We start from the raw sequence: 17,585 nt of genomic DNA, 5'->3' as shown, positions 1-17,585 counted from the left end.
TCCTTGCATAGAATTTTAGAGAGAATACTGAGTTCTTTGCTTTAAGGTAAATGACATGAAAAAAGTACATAGATTGTTATCACTGTGGTACACATCGAAGAAATTCACGGATAATAATTTATTCCGTAAGAACACTTCTGTAACTCTACTGTATCTATTGGCAAACTCTCTGCAGGAAAATTGCATAAAGACGTCTTCTCTGGACCCTGATCAGGCAACGTGCTGCATGGTGTAGGCGTGACGCCGCTTGAGATCCCCTCAACATCAGTGCATGTCCAAGGTACTTTCTTCGCTTTTGCGGCTAAATGAATTGTGACGTTAGAAATGCAGATTCCGGTGAATGGGTCACTGGGAATTCCCTCTAGTCTAGCTGCCATTGACACATTCTCAGCCACCATGTCTCTGTAATTGATTCCTTGAATCACTGGAAATGCCTTTGGGTCATAGTGATTGTCTGCATGAGACCCATAGTTCCCAGTCATCCAGAAGGCCCATTTCATAGTCTTCATAGTCATTCCTCTTACATATATGTCTTTCACATAGCCTCCTCTCCCTATGCCAGTCTTGATCCTGATCCCAGATTCCGAATTGATGGCCACAATGTCTTCGGCCCTGACGTCTTGGATCCCACCCGACATCTCACTCCCTAATGCAATCACAGCACTGTAGGGTGAAATGCATGTGAGCCGTCTGATCACCAACTGTTTTGTGGGCATACCGTAAGCTATGCCATACTCATCCCAACCGCTTTTAACTGCCACGCAGTCATCTCCAGATACAATGTAGCAGTCTTCAATCCTTGTGTTTGTGCAAGAATCTGAATGTGAAATCAAAATAGAATCAAATTTTAAGTTAGAATGATCCTAGCCACCAATCAGGTTTAGCGGTCAGACTGAATGGGCCGGGTAATTTCGGGATTGATGGATTGGGAAAAGGTCTAATCGGGTTTAGACAACATTTGATCCTTGGATGGTTTGAAGTCATCTAATCAAATGGGTAACACGTTATGTTAAGCCCTTCGATGGTTTGAAAATTGGAAGTCAGCTAATCAAATGGCTAACGGGTTGGTTCATTGGTACTAATAGTTTGATGTTAAAGTCATCTGATCCTGCGGCTGTGAATTTAAGATCAGGCAATGGACGAACCTGGATTGATTCCATCGGTGTTTGGTGATCTTACAGGCGCAAGGATCGTAATACCTTGAATAAGAATATTTCTGCAATAAAAAATAAATAAAATTACTCATCGAACCAACTCAAGTTTGCCACGTGGACAGTTCAGTGAGGAAGCTTGAAACTTGATGCAGATGAGCTGCGGGATGGAATAACATTATAACTGGAAAAGCAAAAGGGTGAGTCATGGGAAATGATCACCTGCTGTAGACAGGATGAACGTTCCATGAAGGCGAGTTGAGGAGCGTCAGATTAGAAATCTGAATATCAGCAGAGTACATGAGCTCGATCAGGTACGGCCGGGTGTACTTGAGTTTGCCCCCGTGGAATCGCTGCCACCACAGACCACCCTGGCCGTCGATTGTCCCATTGTCACCTGATACCACGTGGGCCCCACTTTAGTTATAATTAATATTAACAAAAAAAGAAAAAAATCCAATATTTTATTTTTAAAATTACGTTAATTACCAGTAATAATGACATCAGTGAGGTTTGTGCCGAATATGAGACTGGTGTATCTTCCTGCTGCTGCGTCTCGTCCTCGACCGTACGATGGCAATGGTTTGATCACCGGCCATTGGCTTATATCCTACACCAGTTGATTAATTCACAATTGCCAATTTTTATTCACCCATAACAAAAATCTAAAAAGGAAAATATAAAGAATAAAAATAAATAAATAAATCAAAAAAGGAAGTGGAGGTGAGAGACTTGAGAAGCAAGAAGAACAGCATCTCTATGGAGAAAGAGAGTGAAGTGGCTGGTGAGGCTGAAGCTGCCGGTTAACCATTTTCCGGCAGGAACATACAGCTGAGCTCCGCCCTCCGATCCATACTTGCTCAACTCACTCACTGCATCTTGAAACGCCTTCGTGTTCAACGTTTGCCCGTCACCAACTCCTCCGAAATCCACCAATGAAGCGCTGTGTGCTCTGCAACTTATGGCTGAATACTCCAAAGCCTCCAAAATTCTTCCTTTTCTGCACTCACCTCTGCTTACACTCAGCAACAAAACCACCGCAACTAACACTGAAACTACCTGAAAACAGTAAAAAGAAACAATGGGTTGTGTGAGATTAGCAATTTTTTTTTTATGGGTTTCAACCATATGAACTGTATCTGTTGGGTGGTGGTGTGTTTGGACAGTAAGAATGTGAAGGAAAAATGTGAGAAAATGAAGAGAAAATAAAAGAAGTTTAGGGCTTTACTTGAGTTGTGAGGGGGCTTTTGCACATCTCCATTGGAGCTTGTTTTGGTTGTGCTTCTTGAGAATGGTCCAGTCCCAAAGGAGGAGTATTTATAAGCTCAAGTTACTATTGATTTAGTAAGTAGTTTAACTCTAAAATATTAAAAGAATTAAAATAAATCATTTTAATTTTTTTTTCTATATATAAAATGAATTTTAAAAAGGCCATTAGTTTGACAAGATGTGAAAAATATTTAGGAATTAATTCATATGAATGCACAAATTTTCTTCTCCTTTTCTAATCTCCTCTAAATTTACAATATAAGAAGTGATGCAATTAAGAGTAACATCTTTTCAATAAGACATGATCATGCAAAAGCACTTTTAAAGAACTCCTGTTAGAAGCACTATGGTTAAATATGAGGCTAACGTCACTCAAAATTTTGGCTTACTCTATGATGTTGGCAAGTAGGAAGTGGGACCAATTTCACGGAGACCTAGTTTCTCGATCTTCCCACAATTCGATCTCGTGAGTGTCTCGCGCCGCACTACTGCCGACCCACTTCACGGGCGGACCAGTGCGAGTGGTCCAGGTGGGGCCATGTGTACCCAGATGCTATAGCTTTTGGACAAAGCAGCTTTTCTATTTCTCCATGAAATATAATCTTCTTTTCTCCCATGCGTGCTTCGATGGTGGTTTCTTGACGAGCCTTTGTGCTTTAATGGTGGATTCTTCTTTGACTTATCAAGAAGAAATTTCTGTGACCCAACCTACATTATCTTGAGCTTCTAGCAAAATTGAGGAATGTGTTTAAACCTCGCTACCATATTGTTGATGCGGGGAGGATCCAGAGGCACGGTAGCTTCCTAAAGTTCTCGCCCCTTCAACTAAGAACGATGCTTCCTTCCATTTTCCTGCAAAAGATATTTAGACGTGGTCCGGACACACCCTTCGAAGCTTTTGTCAGTTTGACGATCCAACATATTGGTATTCCTGGGGCTTTCTAAGGAATGTTTACCTTCCTTAATTGGGTCGTCGAGGGCTTTTTATAATGTTAGGAGCCTCGTCATTTTGAAGATGAGAAAACTCTTTGACTTTCGCAAATGGTGCTTAGAGGGTGGCAAAACCATCATTATCCTGTAGGCGACTGTCAGAGATTGTTGGGGGATGACTTGTCGTCCCACTTGTCTTTTTAATCTGCAGGCGACGTAGGTCGTCTGAAAAGGCTTGAGAATGTCCTGTCGAGTATGCTTTTGGTAAAATGAATAATGATTGTCCGTGAAATATGGTCAAGAATCCTATTTAGGATAACAACTATCGAGTTCGGATTGGAAGTTGGAACAAAAGGTAGGATGTGCTATGTGTCAATTGAAGGAGTGTCCTGTCCTGTGGCTTACCACGTGTACGCCTAGGGGTGGTCCCTGCATATATAATTATATTTTTAATTTATTAAATAAATTTTTTAAAATATATTAATTATAGTTATTTATTTATGAGCATTGGCAGAACCAACATTTTACCCCAAAAAGCTAAATTTTCCTTATATTATTAAAAAAAAAAAGGGAAAAAGCTTAACCATTTATATCTTAATAATTCATTGTCCCCTACCCGACGTAACGTTCTTGGCTCGACCAATGCCTATAGGTATGTATGTCTTTTCATGTTCTTCACGTTCTCCACATATGGGTATGAGGATGGACGTAAAGAATGATGTCATCATGATTTCATGCGGGTAGAATATGTCACACAAAGGAGAGTGATAAAAGTCCATAATATATATTATACCTTCAAATCCTATAAACTCAAAATTTTAAAAAAAATCAGTAATTCAACATCAAAATCCCGATATGTATTGTGAATTCAAATCTTATCGGCTTTTTGAAGAGTTGGTACTTCAAGACTAATATTGTGATGTATATTACGAGTCGAAATGCGATTTTGAAGAAAATTGATAGTGTCAATTATTGTCAAGTGCTCGGTAAAAATAAATAATAAAAAATTAATTTTTATCCATTCACGAGTGGCCATTATGTATAATCCAACCACCGCACCACCACCACCACAACCGCCCACAACGACCCACCTTCTCACTTTCACGTGACTCCACTCTTTTTCATAAGATGCCATTGTCCCATTCAGAAAAAATTTCCAAAGTACTTGAAGGTGGAGAATCTAATAATAATCCCTCCATGTCTTATTAATTATTAGATCATGTCTGTTACTGCCAAGGGATATAAAGCCACTCATCTAACAAACTTTGGCAATTATAATTCACATGTGGCACCCACTTCTAATCCCTTATTGCTTTGAGGACTCATGACATCAAGCCCTTGGCTCAAGAAATTCCTATCCATCTAACTAAATAGTGATATCATTTTCGAACCCCAATGGAAGTGGATGATGATATGGTTTTGAGCCCTTGTAAATCAGGCTGCGTTAATTAATACCTACACCTCTATCGGCAACCAACTTACCCACATCTCTCTCTGCAACCAACTTATGAGGTGGAAGCTTCATTTCGAAAATTCTTTTAATAAAAAATAAGTTTTTGAAAAAAAACTTTAGGTATTTGATAAAATTGAGAAAATATTTTTAAAATTACTTACTTATAATAATGTTTTTTAAAAAATAAAAATATTTGATAGATGATTATCTTAAAAACACTTTTACGGAAAATATTTTTAAGTACAAACATTACTAAACACACTCTATTAAGTGTTAAAAGGATTAAAAACTTTTTTTAGACTCATTATCAAACACACTCTAAACATGTGTCTGATAGTGATTTTAAGAAGTGTTTTTAACCTTTCTAATATTTAAAAAATAAAAGATTTCAAATATTATAAAAACTAAAAATAATCCCAAAAATCATTGGAAAATGCACTCTAAGTGTTTTTTCAAAAAATGTCATAAGTAAATTTTTACATTTTTTTAATTTTATTAAACATTTAATTTTTGTTAAAAATATTTTTTAAGTTAAAAATACTTTCTAAAATCACTATCACATAAAATTTAAAAACCAAACAACATATTTGATTTTAGAAGCATATTTTGAGCTTGTCACAAAATAACCATTTGTGAAAAAAGAATTTGTAAACTATGTTGTTTTTCAAAGTATTCATCAAATTAATCTTTAGTAATATCATCGATTTTATTTTATTTTTTATGTCAAAACCATATATACTAGTCATGGTTTTAATATGAAAAAAATAATATATGGATGTTAATGTGGAAAAGATGCGTTAGTTTGATGAATACTTTCAAAAGCTAAGATTTTATTTTTAAAAAAAGGGTTAGTTTCGTTTGGATTAACCTTTGAGAAATCAAAAGTTCATTTTTCTTAAACTTTGTATTTTTTAATTAATTTTATTTAAAAAGATTATGATTTATGAATAGCCCTTTCTTTTATAAAAAAACTTAATAAAGAATTTAGAAAAATAACACTTTTTGTAGAAGTTATATTTTATTTCATGCCATAAGTTATTTTATGTTGAATATCGACTAGTTGAAATCTATAACTTTGGCTTCGGCATGGGACTATTTCAAATGCCCTCATCAACTTCTAAATCTTTATAACTACATTTGGTTTTCAAAAACTTTAAGGAACGGTAAAATAAAGAAAATAGGGAGGAAAGAAAATATTGAGAAAAAATAAAAATAAATTTAAAGTGAATGAATTATTTTTATATGTTTTTGTAATTTTATTTAACTTATTTTTCTTTGTTATATAAAGATTAAATAATTTTAAAATATATAAATTTCTAACTAATTTAAATTTTATTTATTTATTTCCATAGTAAAACTGGCCCTTGAAAAAAACCATTTTTTCTTAACATTTTTATTTTCTTAATATTTTTGGAACCAAACATAACATACATGTTATCCACTTGTACAACAAAGTTATATGGTTTTCATTGTATTTAATCTTTGAGATTAGGCTGCTCATACGATTTCCAAATATGACATTTTAAAATTAGATATATTGAGATATGTCTATTATTAGATTTCAAGCATATCGAATATGAGTTTTGTTATATCTTAATTGATTAAAAAAAGATGAAATAATATAAAATTTATAAATTCTAACCCTCCACATATTTTATCCTAAAAAAAAAAAATATATTTTTAACAAAAATACCCTTTATTTATTTTTGTAAAAATAATTTATTTTTCTTTCAAAAATTTATATGAAAATAGTAAAAATGTTAAAAAGTATTTATGTCTGGGTTATTTTTCAAGTTTAAACATGGGAGGAGTTATTTCATAAATTTTAGATTATTTCATCTTTTAATTTAATAAATTAATCCTTTCTATCATTAGATGCCTGAGGGCAATCATGTTGAGATCATTCTTCAAATAAAGACCCATCTTCTCTCCTCTCTACTTTCACAGCCAGACTCTTCTCCACAGAAAGCCTTGCATCCAAGTCTTGATCAATCATGAATGATCATACAATTAGACAAAGCCCAAGTTGAAATGTTTGAATGTTTCTATGGCTGAGGCCTACCCAAAGTGAGACAAGGAGCCCCCAATTGACGGGTGCGCAGAAATTTCCATCTAGGCTATCCTTGTCAGAAACATCACCCCTTTGTCACACCTATTTCTAATCCTAAATGGAGTATAAAATCACCCCCTATTTTGATATGGTCTAGTATAGAACGAACTTATAATCATTGAAAAGACTCGATCATTATATTATGGATAAAAAGTTCATAATCATAAACCGTTCCCATTTTGGATGAACAAATTTAGTACTTCTTTGAATTATAGTTAGTAAGATAGAAATTGAATTAAGAAACAGCTCCTAGGGTTGTGTGCTCCATTGAACCAAAGAGGCACATGCAATAAGAAAAAAAAAAACAACCTATTCTCATATGGTCATGTATCATGTGCTCCATTCTGATCCTTAGGCTAATCATTTCGTGTCCTTTTAATTCATTCCGTGGCCTCTTTTATTCTTTCCTTTAATAGAGATTCCCGGAGCTTGGGGTCAAATTGATATTCTTTTCCGTTTCTAGAATACTCAGGTGGTGAAAGTATCGCCGGAGAGTTTGATGTGACCACACTCACACCACCAGAGTGGGTCAGTTTTCCATCTTCAGTAGGTTTCCGTGGATGCACAGCATCTAGAGCATATGGCAGTTTCTATGGACAGATTGCGTCTGGAACAAGTGATGCTGACAGGCTTGCGCAGATAATCCATGGATGTAAAGCTGTTGCTCTACTTAGTTGCACGGAGTTTGAAAGTGAATCTACATTTATATCAAGAGCTCATCGGAAAGCCAGTAATTCCGGTAGGTTTACTCTCATCGGAGAAACAGAGAAACTAGAATGAAATCTTGGTAGAAAACGTTTACTTAAATATTATCTACTTATTAAATGAGTTATATATATTAAAACAAATTTAACCAAAATAACCGATCATGCTCAATCAAAACCATTAAGATATAACCGAGTTGGTTTGGTAAAATTTAATAATGTTTAATTTAAAGTAATTTTAAGTTAAATTATTAATTAATATTATATATTAATTAAGACTTCATTTAAATGTATTTTAAATTTTTAATAATTGTGATTCCTATTTTGTGAATCTCTTGTATAATCCTATGCATGTCATCATTTATGTCCTTCCATCATATACATCTCCTTGATTTATAGAAATATTAATTAAAGTGACTCTTGTGGGGGCTTTCTCCCACGTGCCTACCCACGTGTACCTCCATGCGTCTGTCCATATGGCATCGTCCCAATTGGACCACGTATCACTTCTTTCATCACTGTTTGGACAACCTTCAAGGCATTTAGAGACATCCTATCGAACCATCTGTTCCATTGAACGGGCCACACTTCCCTGACAGCCCCAAATCCTCTCGTGTGTGTAAGGATTTGGTTGTCTGACATTAGAATGACTGATGAAACCCTTCCCATCATCACGTCTACATCAACGAACTGTCACGTCCAACCCCATACCTTCAACAAGTTGAAGGGATGATAAGTTATATCATGACGTGTTGTCTGACACAACCCCCAACCATCTTGCAGTTGTGATGATTGCTCTACCATTGCTACGTAGTCATTAGTGTAAGAGCCAGTTCACTACTACTGTGCCCTCCACCTTTGGGCACTATAAAAACCCTACTGAAACATAACAAAAGGAGGACATTGTGAGTTCTCTCACCTACTCTCTCTCTCTCTAAGGGTTTCTATTCATTCCAAAGTCTGACTTGGGCTTCGGAGGGTGTGTTCGGACAACCTGTCTGGATATCTTCGTGCAGGAAAACAGAGAACTTAGATTCCAACATCTAAATAGGAGCTTTCGTTGCCACTGCCAAAGGGAGGAATCCATCCTTAGTTGACCTGGTATCAACATTGGTGCCGTCTGTGGGAAACTGAATAAAAATGTCAACACCCTTAAGAAGTCGATCATCAGTCATGGGTAGCGAGGGCTACTTTGACAGGCGCGAAAGTATGGAAAGTCGTCAGCGAGAGAGTGAACGACAAGTGCAAACTTTGCTCCATGAGACAAGGAGCTATTTTTCTTAATATATATATTTTTTCTTTTCTTAATATTTTTGGAACCAAACATAACATACATGTTATCCACTTGTACAATCAAGTTATATGGTTTTGATTGTATTTAACCTTTGAGATTAGGCTCATACAATTTCTAGGTATGACATTTTGAAATAGATATATTGAGATATGTCTATTATTAGATTTCAAGCATATCCAATATGAGTTTTGTTATATCTTATTTGATTAAAAAATTGAAATAATCTAAAATTTATAAATTCTAACCCACCACATATTTTATCCTAAACAAAAAAAATATATTTTTAACAAAAATACCCTTTATCTATTTTTGTAAAATTAATTTTTTTTCTTTCAAAAATTTATATGAAAATAATAAAAATGTTGAAGAGTATTTATGTTGGGATTATTTTTCAAGTTTAAACACACGAGGGGTTATTTTAAAAATTTTAGATTATTTCATCTTTTAATTTAATAAATTAATCCTTTCCATCACTAGATGCCTGAGGGCAGTCATGTTGAGATCATTCTTCAAATACTTTGCTTTGTTCCCTCTGCCAGAAGACCCATCTTCTCTCCTCTCTACTTTCACAGCCAGACTCTTCTCCACAGAAAGCCTTGCATCCAAGTCTTGATCAATCATGAATGATAATACAATAAGACAAAGCCCAAGTCGAAATGTTTGAATGTTTCTATGGCTGAGGCCTACCCAAAGTCAGACAAGGAGCCCCCAATTGACGGGTGCGCAGAATTTCCATCTAGGCTATCCTTATCAGAAACATCACCCCTTTGTCACACCCATTTCTAATCCTAAATGGAATATAAAATCACCCCCTATTTTGATATGGTCTAGTATAGAACGAACTTATAATCATTGAAACGACTCGATCATTATATTATGGATAAAAAGTTCATAATCATAAACCGTTCCCATTTTGGATGAACAAATTTAGTACTTCTTTGAATTATAGTTGGTAAGATAGAAATTGAATTAAGAAACAGCTCCTAGGGTTGTGTGCTCCATTGAACCAAAGAGGCACATGCAATAAGAAAAAAAAAAAACAACCTATTCTCATATGGTCATGTCTCATGTGCTCCATTCTGATCCTTAGGCTAATCATTTCGTGTCCTTTTAATTCATTCCGTGGCCTCTTTTATTCTTTCCTTTAATAGAGATTCCCGGAGCTTGGGGTCAAATTGATATTCTTTTCCGTTTCTAGAATACTCAGGTGGTGAAAGTATCGCCGGAGAGTTTGATGTGACCACACTCACACCACCAGAGTGGGTCAGTTTTCCATCTTCAGTAGGTTTCCGTGGATGCACAGAATCTAGAGCATATGACAGTTTCTATGGACAGAATGCGTCTGGAACAAGTGATGCTGACAGGCTTGCGCAGATAATCCATGGATGTAAAGCTGTTGCTCTACTTAGTTGCACTGAGTTTGAAAGTGAATCTACATTTATATCAAGAGCTCATCGGAAAGCCAGTAATTCCGGTAGGTTTACTCTCATCGGAGAAACAGAGAAACTAGAATGAAATCTTGGTAGAAAACGTTTACTTAAATATTATCTACTTATTAAATGAGTTATATATATTAAAACAAATTTAACCAAAAAAACCGATCATGCTCAATCAAAACCATTAAGATATAACCGAGTTGGTTTGGTAAAATTTAATAATGTTTAATTTAAAGTAATTTTAAGTTAAATTATTAATTAATATTATATATTAATTAAGACTTCATTTAAATGTATTTTAAATTTTTAATAATTGTGATTCCTATTTTGTGAATCTCTTGTATAATCCTATGCATGTCATCATTTATGTCCTTCCATCATATACATCTCCTTGATTTATAGAAATATTAATTAAAGTGACTCTTGTGGGGGCTTTCTCCCACGTGCCTACCCACGTGTACCTCCATGCGTCTGTCCATATGGCATCGTCCCAATTGGACCACGTATCACTTCTTTCATCACTGTTTGGACAACCTTTAAGGCATTTAGAGACATCCTATTCGAACCATTTGTTCCACTGAACGGGCCACACTTCCCTGACAGCCCCAAATCCTCTCGGGTGTGTAAGGATTTGGTTGTCTGACATTGGAATGATTGATGGAACCCTTCCCATAATCACGTCTACATCAACGGACTGTCACGTCCAACCCCATACCTTCAACACGTTGAAGGGACGACAAGTTGTATCATGACGCGCCGTCTGACACAACCCCCAACCATCTTGCAGTTGTGATGATTGCTCTACCATTGCTACGTAGTCATCAGTGCAAGAGCCAGTTCAGTACTACTGTGCCCTCCACCTTTGGGCACTATAAAAACCCTACTGACACATAACAAAAGGAGGACATTGTGAGTTCTCTCACCTACTCTCTCTCTCTAAGTGTTTCTATTCATTCCAAAGTCTGACTTGGGCTTCGGAGGGTGTGTCTGGACAACCTGTCCGGATATCTTCGTGCAGGAAAACAGAGAACTTAGATTCCAACATCTAAATAGGAGCTTTCGTTGCCACTGCCAAAGGGAGGAATCCATCCTCAGTTGACCTGGTATTAACATTGGTGCCGTATGTGGGAAACTGAATAAAAATGTCAACACCCTTAAGAAGTCGATCATTAGTCATGGATAGCGAGAGCTACTTTGATTGGCGCGAAAGTATGGAAAGACGTCAGCGAGAGAGTGAACGACAAGTGCAAACCTTGCTCCATGAGACAAGGAGCTATTTTTCTTAATATATATATTTTTTCTTTTCTTAATATTTTTGGAACCAAACATAACATACATGTTATCCACTTGTACAATCAAGTTATATGGTTTTGATTGTATTTAACCTTTGAGATTAGGCTCATACAATTTCTAGGTATGACATTTTGAAATAGATATATTGAGATATGTCTATTATTAGATTTCAAGCATATCCAATATGAGTTTTGTTATATCTTATTTGATTAAAAAATTGAAATAATCTAAAATTTATAAATTCTAACCCACCACATATTTTATCCTAAACAAAAAAAATATATTTTTAACAAAAATACCCTTTATCTATTTTTGTAAAATTAATTTTTTTTCTTTCAAAAATTTATATGAAAATAATAAAAATGTTGAAGAGTATTTATGTTGGGATTATTTTTCAAGTTTAAACACACGAGGGGTTATTTTAAAAATTTTAGATTATTTCATCTTTTAATTTAATAAATTAATCCTTTCCATCACTAGATGCCTGAGGGCAGTCATGTTGAGATCATTCTTCAAATACTTTGCTTTGTTCCCTCTGCCAGAAGACCCATCTTCTCTCCTCTCTACTTTCACAGCCAGACTCTTCTCCACAGAAAGCCTTGCATCCAAGTCTTGATCAATCATGAATGATAATACAATAAGACAAAGCCCAAGTCGAAATGTTTGAATGTTTCTATGGCTGAGGCCTACCCAAAGTCAGACAAGGAGCCCCCAATTGACGGGTGCGCAGAATTTCCATCTAGGCTATCCTTATCAGAAACATCACCCCTTTGTCACACCCATTTCTAATCCTAAATGGAATATAAAATCACCCCCTATTTTGATATGGTCTAGTATAGAATGAACTTATAATCATTGAAACGACTCGATCATTATATTATGGATAAAAAGTTCATAATCATAAACAGTTTCCATTTTGGATGAACAAATTTAGTACTTCTTTGAATTATAGTTGGTAAGATAGAAATTGAATTAAGAAACAGCTCCTAGGGTTGTGTGCTCCATTGAACCAAAGAGGCACATGCAATAAGAAAAAAAAAAACAACCTATTCTCATATGGTCATGTCTCATGTGCTCCATTCTGATCCTTAGGCTAATCATTCCGTGGCCTCTTTTACGTAACCCTTTTCTTTAATAGAGATTCCCGGAGCTTGGGGTCAAATTGATATACTTTTCCGTTTCTAGAATACCCAGGCGGTGAAAGTATCGCCGGAGAGTTTGATGTGACCACACTCACCACCAGAGTGGGTCAGTTTTCCATCTTCAGTAGGTTTCCGTGGATGCACAGCATCTAGAGCATATGACAGTTTCTATGGACAGAATGCGTCTGGAACAAGTGATGCTGACAGGCTTGCGCAGATAATCCATGGATGTAAAGCTGTTGCTCTACTTAGTTGCACGGAGTTTGAAAGTGAATCTACATTTATATCAAGAACTCATCGGAAAGCCAGTAATTCCGGTGGGTTTACTCTCATCGGAGAAACATGGAGGAGGAGAAACTATAATGAAGTCTTGGTAGAAAGCAAGCGTTTACTTAAATATTATTTATTTATTAAATGAGTTATATATATTAAAACAAATTTAACCAAAAAACTCGATCATACTCAATCAAACCCTTAAGATACTATTGAGTTTGTTTGGTAAAATTTAATAATGTTTAATTTAAAGTAATTTTAAGTTAAATTATTAATTCATATTATGTATTAAATAAGACTTCATTTAAATGTATTTTAAATTTTTTATTTTTAAAAATAGAAATTTCTATATAACAAATAAAAATTCTTATATGAAAAGTATAGATTTATGATTATGTCTTTAAAATATTTAACTTGTATTCTTATAATTTATTAAATTAGTTTAATTTTTAAATTATAATATTAAACTACTTTACTAAATATACTTATAATATAGGAAAACATTTGATAAGTTCACCCAAAAATAATTCTAAGAAAAAGCATTTATAATTTGTTTGATAATATTTAAAAAAAACACTCCAATTTTAAAAAGGGTTTTTAAAGAAAAATGATGACGTTTAACAAAAATTAGAAAATACTTTTTTTAAAATTAAAAACACTTATAATGCTTCGAGAAACACAAGTAGGTAATTTTTTAAAAATACTTTACAAGGAAACGCTTCTAAAAAAAAAAATTCTATAAGGAGATTCTGTCAAACACATTTTTAATCACTTATGTAGTTCCAACTCCATACGAACAATAATCAATTTTAGCTTGGATGGTTTGTAGGGAACCTTTCCTTCTCTAATCCATTTGACATGTGCAATTTCTTGTCTATCACCCTACAATTTGTACTTGAATTTATGTCTGTTAAGTTAATTCAATAGTTTTTTAATTTTATTTATTTATTTTATTGCCTTGCGATATAAAACTCTATTCCTTAATTATCCAATTATAAATTTTGTAAGAATATTAGATGTCCGTCACGTGTTGTAATTCTTGTAATAGCAAACCTATAAAATGTTTGTCTAAAAAAATACTATAAATCGTTTTTCAATTTTTTTGAAAGTGATTTTATAAATTTTGGTAACAACCTAATTTTTTTAAAAGTGTTTTTAAAAAACATTCACTCTTAATCATGAAACAGCAAGAGGAAGTGAGCTAAGAATAATTGAATTCAACCATTGGCCATGGTATAAAAACTCATATTTTTCATTCCATTATAATCATTTTTGAAGAAGATTTTGGCATTGTAAAGGAGTATGATATGTATACCGAACTCAAATCTTATAAATTTAAGCATTTAGAAAAATTGATACCTCAACATAATATGAGAATTTGGTTTAACGAGAAGTTGTGAATTCGACCCATCTCTCCACAATTTGCTCAATTTGTAATTGTAATGTATCTCTCCATTTATGGATATGTGGCTCTCAACAATTTGTAATTGTAATTGTAACTGATAGACCTCTTTTCTTCGAACCATGTTCCAGTTGTCATCTTTATCTGAGGCGCAGGTTTCATATCCTTAAGTATATTCATGTGGTTAAGATAGGAGGTAGAGGTTTTTTCTCTATGTATTTGGTTTGTATTGGGCTGGTACGGAGTGCATTCACGGTGGGAAATGGCTGGTAAAATGCATGTAGTCATGCTTCCATGGTCGGCCTTTGGCCACATGATTCCGTTTTTTCACCTCGCCATCGCCATAGCTAAAGCAGGAATCCGAGTTTCACTGGTATCTACTCCGAGGAACATCCAGAGACTGCTTAAACCTCCACCAAATTTGTCATCTCTGATCAAGTTCGTGGAACTTCCCTTTCCAGTAATGGAGAATGGGAGTATCTTGCCTGAGGGTGCTGAGGCTACTGTTGATATGCCCTTTGAAAAAATTCAGTACTTGAAGGCTGCTCTTGATCTCCTTCAACACCCCTTCAAGCAGTATGTTGCTGATACTTCACCAGATTGAATAATCATCGATTTCTTCCCGCATTGGGTCAGTTCAATTGCTCGAGAACATGGTGTACCGCTCGTGTACTTCTCTGTTTTCTCGGCTTCAACACTTGCCTTCGTTGGGCCTGCTTATTCCCTCGTCGGAGATGGTCGAAGGAGACTTAGGTCATCTCCGGAGAGTATGACATCACCGCCGGAATGGATCAGTTTTCCATCTTCAGTGGCTTTCAAGGGCTATGAGGCAAAAGCCGTCTATTCCGGCTTCTTTACTAATAACGCTTCTGGAACAACTGACGCTGCAAGATATGTCGAGATCATTAATTCATGTCAAGCCGTGGCTGTGCGTAGTTGTGTGGAGTATGAAGGTGAATACCTGAATTTACTTGGAAATCTCATGGGCAAGCCGGTGATTCCTGTGGGTTTACTCCCGCCGGAAAAGGCAGAAGGGAGAGAAATTCAAATCACTGATGGGTCATGGGGGGAGAACTTCAAATGGCTTAATGAACAAAAGCCCAAGTCAGTTGTGTTTGTAGGGTTTGGGAGTGAGTGTAAGTTGACAAAAGACCAAGTTCATGAGATAGCTTATGGGCTAGAGCCATCCGAATTGCCATTTCTGTGGGCACTCAGAAAACCCGACTGGGCTATTGAAGATGCCGATGCCCTACCTTCCGGTTTCAGTGGCCGGACCTCCGGCAGGGGGATGGTGTGTATGGGATGGGCGCCACAGATGGAGATTCTGGCACACCCATCAATCGGAGGTTCATTGTTTCATTCTGGGTGGGGTTCAGTGATAGAAACCCTTCAATTTGGCCACTGTCTTATTGTATTGCCCATCATTATTGATCAAGGTTTGAATGCAAGGCTGCTTGTGGAGAAGGGTTTGGCTGTGGAAGTAGAGAGAAGAGAAGACGGATCATTTAGCAGGGAAGACATAGCCAAGTCTTTGAGACTTGCCACGGTGTCCGAGGAAGGAGAGAAGCTGAGGATCCATGCAAGAGAGGCAGCTGCCATTTTTGGCGACCCGAAGCTCCATCAGGATCACTATATAGGAGGGTTTGTTAAGTATCTGAAAACTGGGTTTGCAAAGCAGAAGTGATATGTCTGCCAATTTTTGAGAAGTTCCAATGTTGTTTACAAAATTCTAATTTCATTACAATAGTATGAAAGCACGCATGTGAATCTTGATTGCTGATAATATTGGGTTGGGTGCATATGTAGTACGGAATATTGTACTCTTTTATCATCTTTTAATTTTAGATTATTTAATCACTTGATATCCTTTTATCATTGCTTCGTCCTCTCCGCTAGATGACCCATCTTCACTTCTCTCTACTTCCGCAGACATACTCTTCCCCACAAAAAGTCTTGCATTAAAGCTTTGATCGATTATGAATGGTAATACAATGAGACGATACCCAAATTGAAATGTTTCTATGGCTGGACCCCACCCAGAGTGGAACAATGAGCCCCCAACTGATAGCTGTGCTAGAATTTCCACCTGTGCTGCCCATCTCATTAACATCACCCCTATGCCACGTCTACTCTTAATCCTAAATAGAATGCAACTAGGTAGGGATTTATATGTAAACATAGTTATTTATCTAAGATAAGCTCGAATCACTTCTTCTCATAATGAGTATATAATCCTATTTCAATCTAGTCCAATATAAAATGAAATTATAATTATGGAAACAATTCATCACTTTGAATTGGTAATCCTTTGATTTCAATTAGTAAGATCTTGAATTAAGAAATGCATCATAGGAGGTTCAACCATTGAAATTGGACAATAGAGCATAACATCTTCAACAAATCAATCATATTCATTTTCTAAGTATGCCCAAAGAAATGAGAACTCAGATCGCTCAAGCCCATAAATAGGAGTGGCAAACATCCTATTGTTTCATAGCTTGGTCTCGTTGCTTACATTTCATGTTAAAAAAACGTCTTCTTTCAAAGTTTCAAGAATTCATGAAGTGACAAATTCGTCATTGTAAATTCATAACTAGTATTGCAATATATGAATTTCGCTTCCCTTATCATTCTTAATTTCTTCATCAACAAGTTTTTCTCTATTTAAGAAATGACGGAGAACACTCATGTGATGGACTAAGATGATGATTTGATTTCAACATAATAGGAAATTTGTGATGTTTAGCTTGATTGAAATCAAATTAGGATAAAACTTTTATTTCTCTCATCATCCTTAATTTTTTCAATAGGTTCTCCACTTAAGATATGATGGAGAAAACTAATATCACAAACCAAGAAGATGATTTTATTTTGCCACACTAGGAAATTTGTTGTGTTTATTTTGATTAACATCAAACTAAAAAACTTATGGAAGGCTTGGATTTTTTTTTTTTAAAAAAAAAAAAGGAATACGTGGTTTTTTAGAAAGAGAAGGTTTAACTTCAAGCCTCTTCCCCTAACTCTAGTTCCATTAAGAGTTTGATAATTTTGACAATAAAAACATTGAGTTCTATTATTTCTTTACAAAAATTTATAGAAAAATATATTATGAATTATACAAAAAAAAA

General features: G+C 35.3%; 1 protein-coding gene and 1 pseudogene across 1 annotated transcript; one reads left to right on the top strand and one right to left on the bottom strand.

Moving 5' to 3' along the window:
* Positions 1-13: 13 nt before the first annotated feature.
* On the bottom strand, positions 14-2,481 carry LOC100852885 (probable polygalacturonase). The gene is made up of 6 exons (XM_003633910.4): positions 2,380-2,481; positions 1,884-2,210; positions 1,641-1,761; positions 1,374-1,548; positions 1,146-1,216; positions 14-817 (listed from the first exon to the last, which is right to left on the bottom strand). The coding sequence occupies exons 1-6, from the start codon at positions 2,410-2,412 to the stop codon at positions 105-107; spliced, it is 1,440 nt and encodes a 479-aa protein (XP_003633958.1). The 5' UTR covers positions 2,413-2,481; the 3' UTR covers positions 14-104.
* A 7,555-nt stretch (positions 2,482-10,036) lies between these two features.
* LOC100243065 (putative UDP-rhamnose:rhamnosyltransferase 1) lies at positions 10,037-16,332 on the top strand (annotated as a pseudogene).
* Positions 16,333-17,585: the final 1,253 nt, after the last annotated feature.

The sequence above is a fragment of the Vitis vinifera genome, chromosome 15 (genome assembly GCF_030704535.1).
Source record: "Vitis vinifera cultivar Pinot Noir 40024 chromosome 15, ASM3070453v1".
Lineage (NCBI taxonomy): Eukaryota > Viridiplantae > Streptophyta > Magnoliopsida > Vitales > Vitaceae > Vitis > Vitis vinifera.
This window is presented reverse-complemented; position numbering and strand designations above follow the sequence as displayed.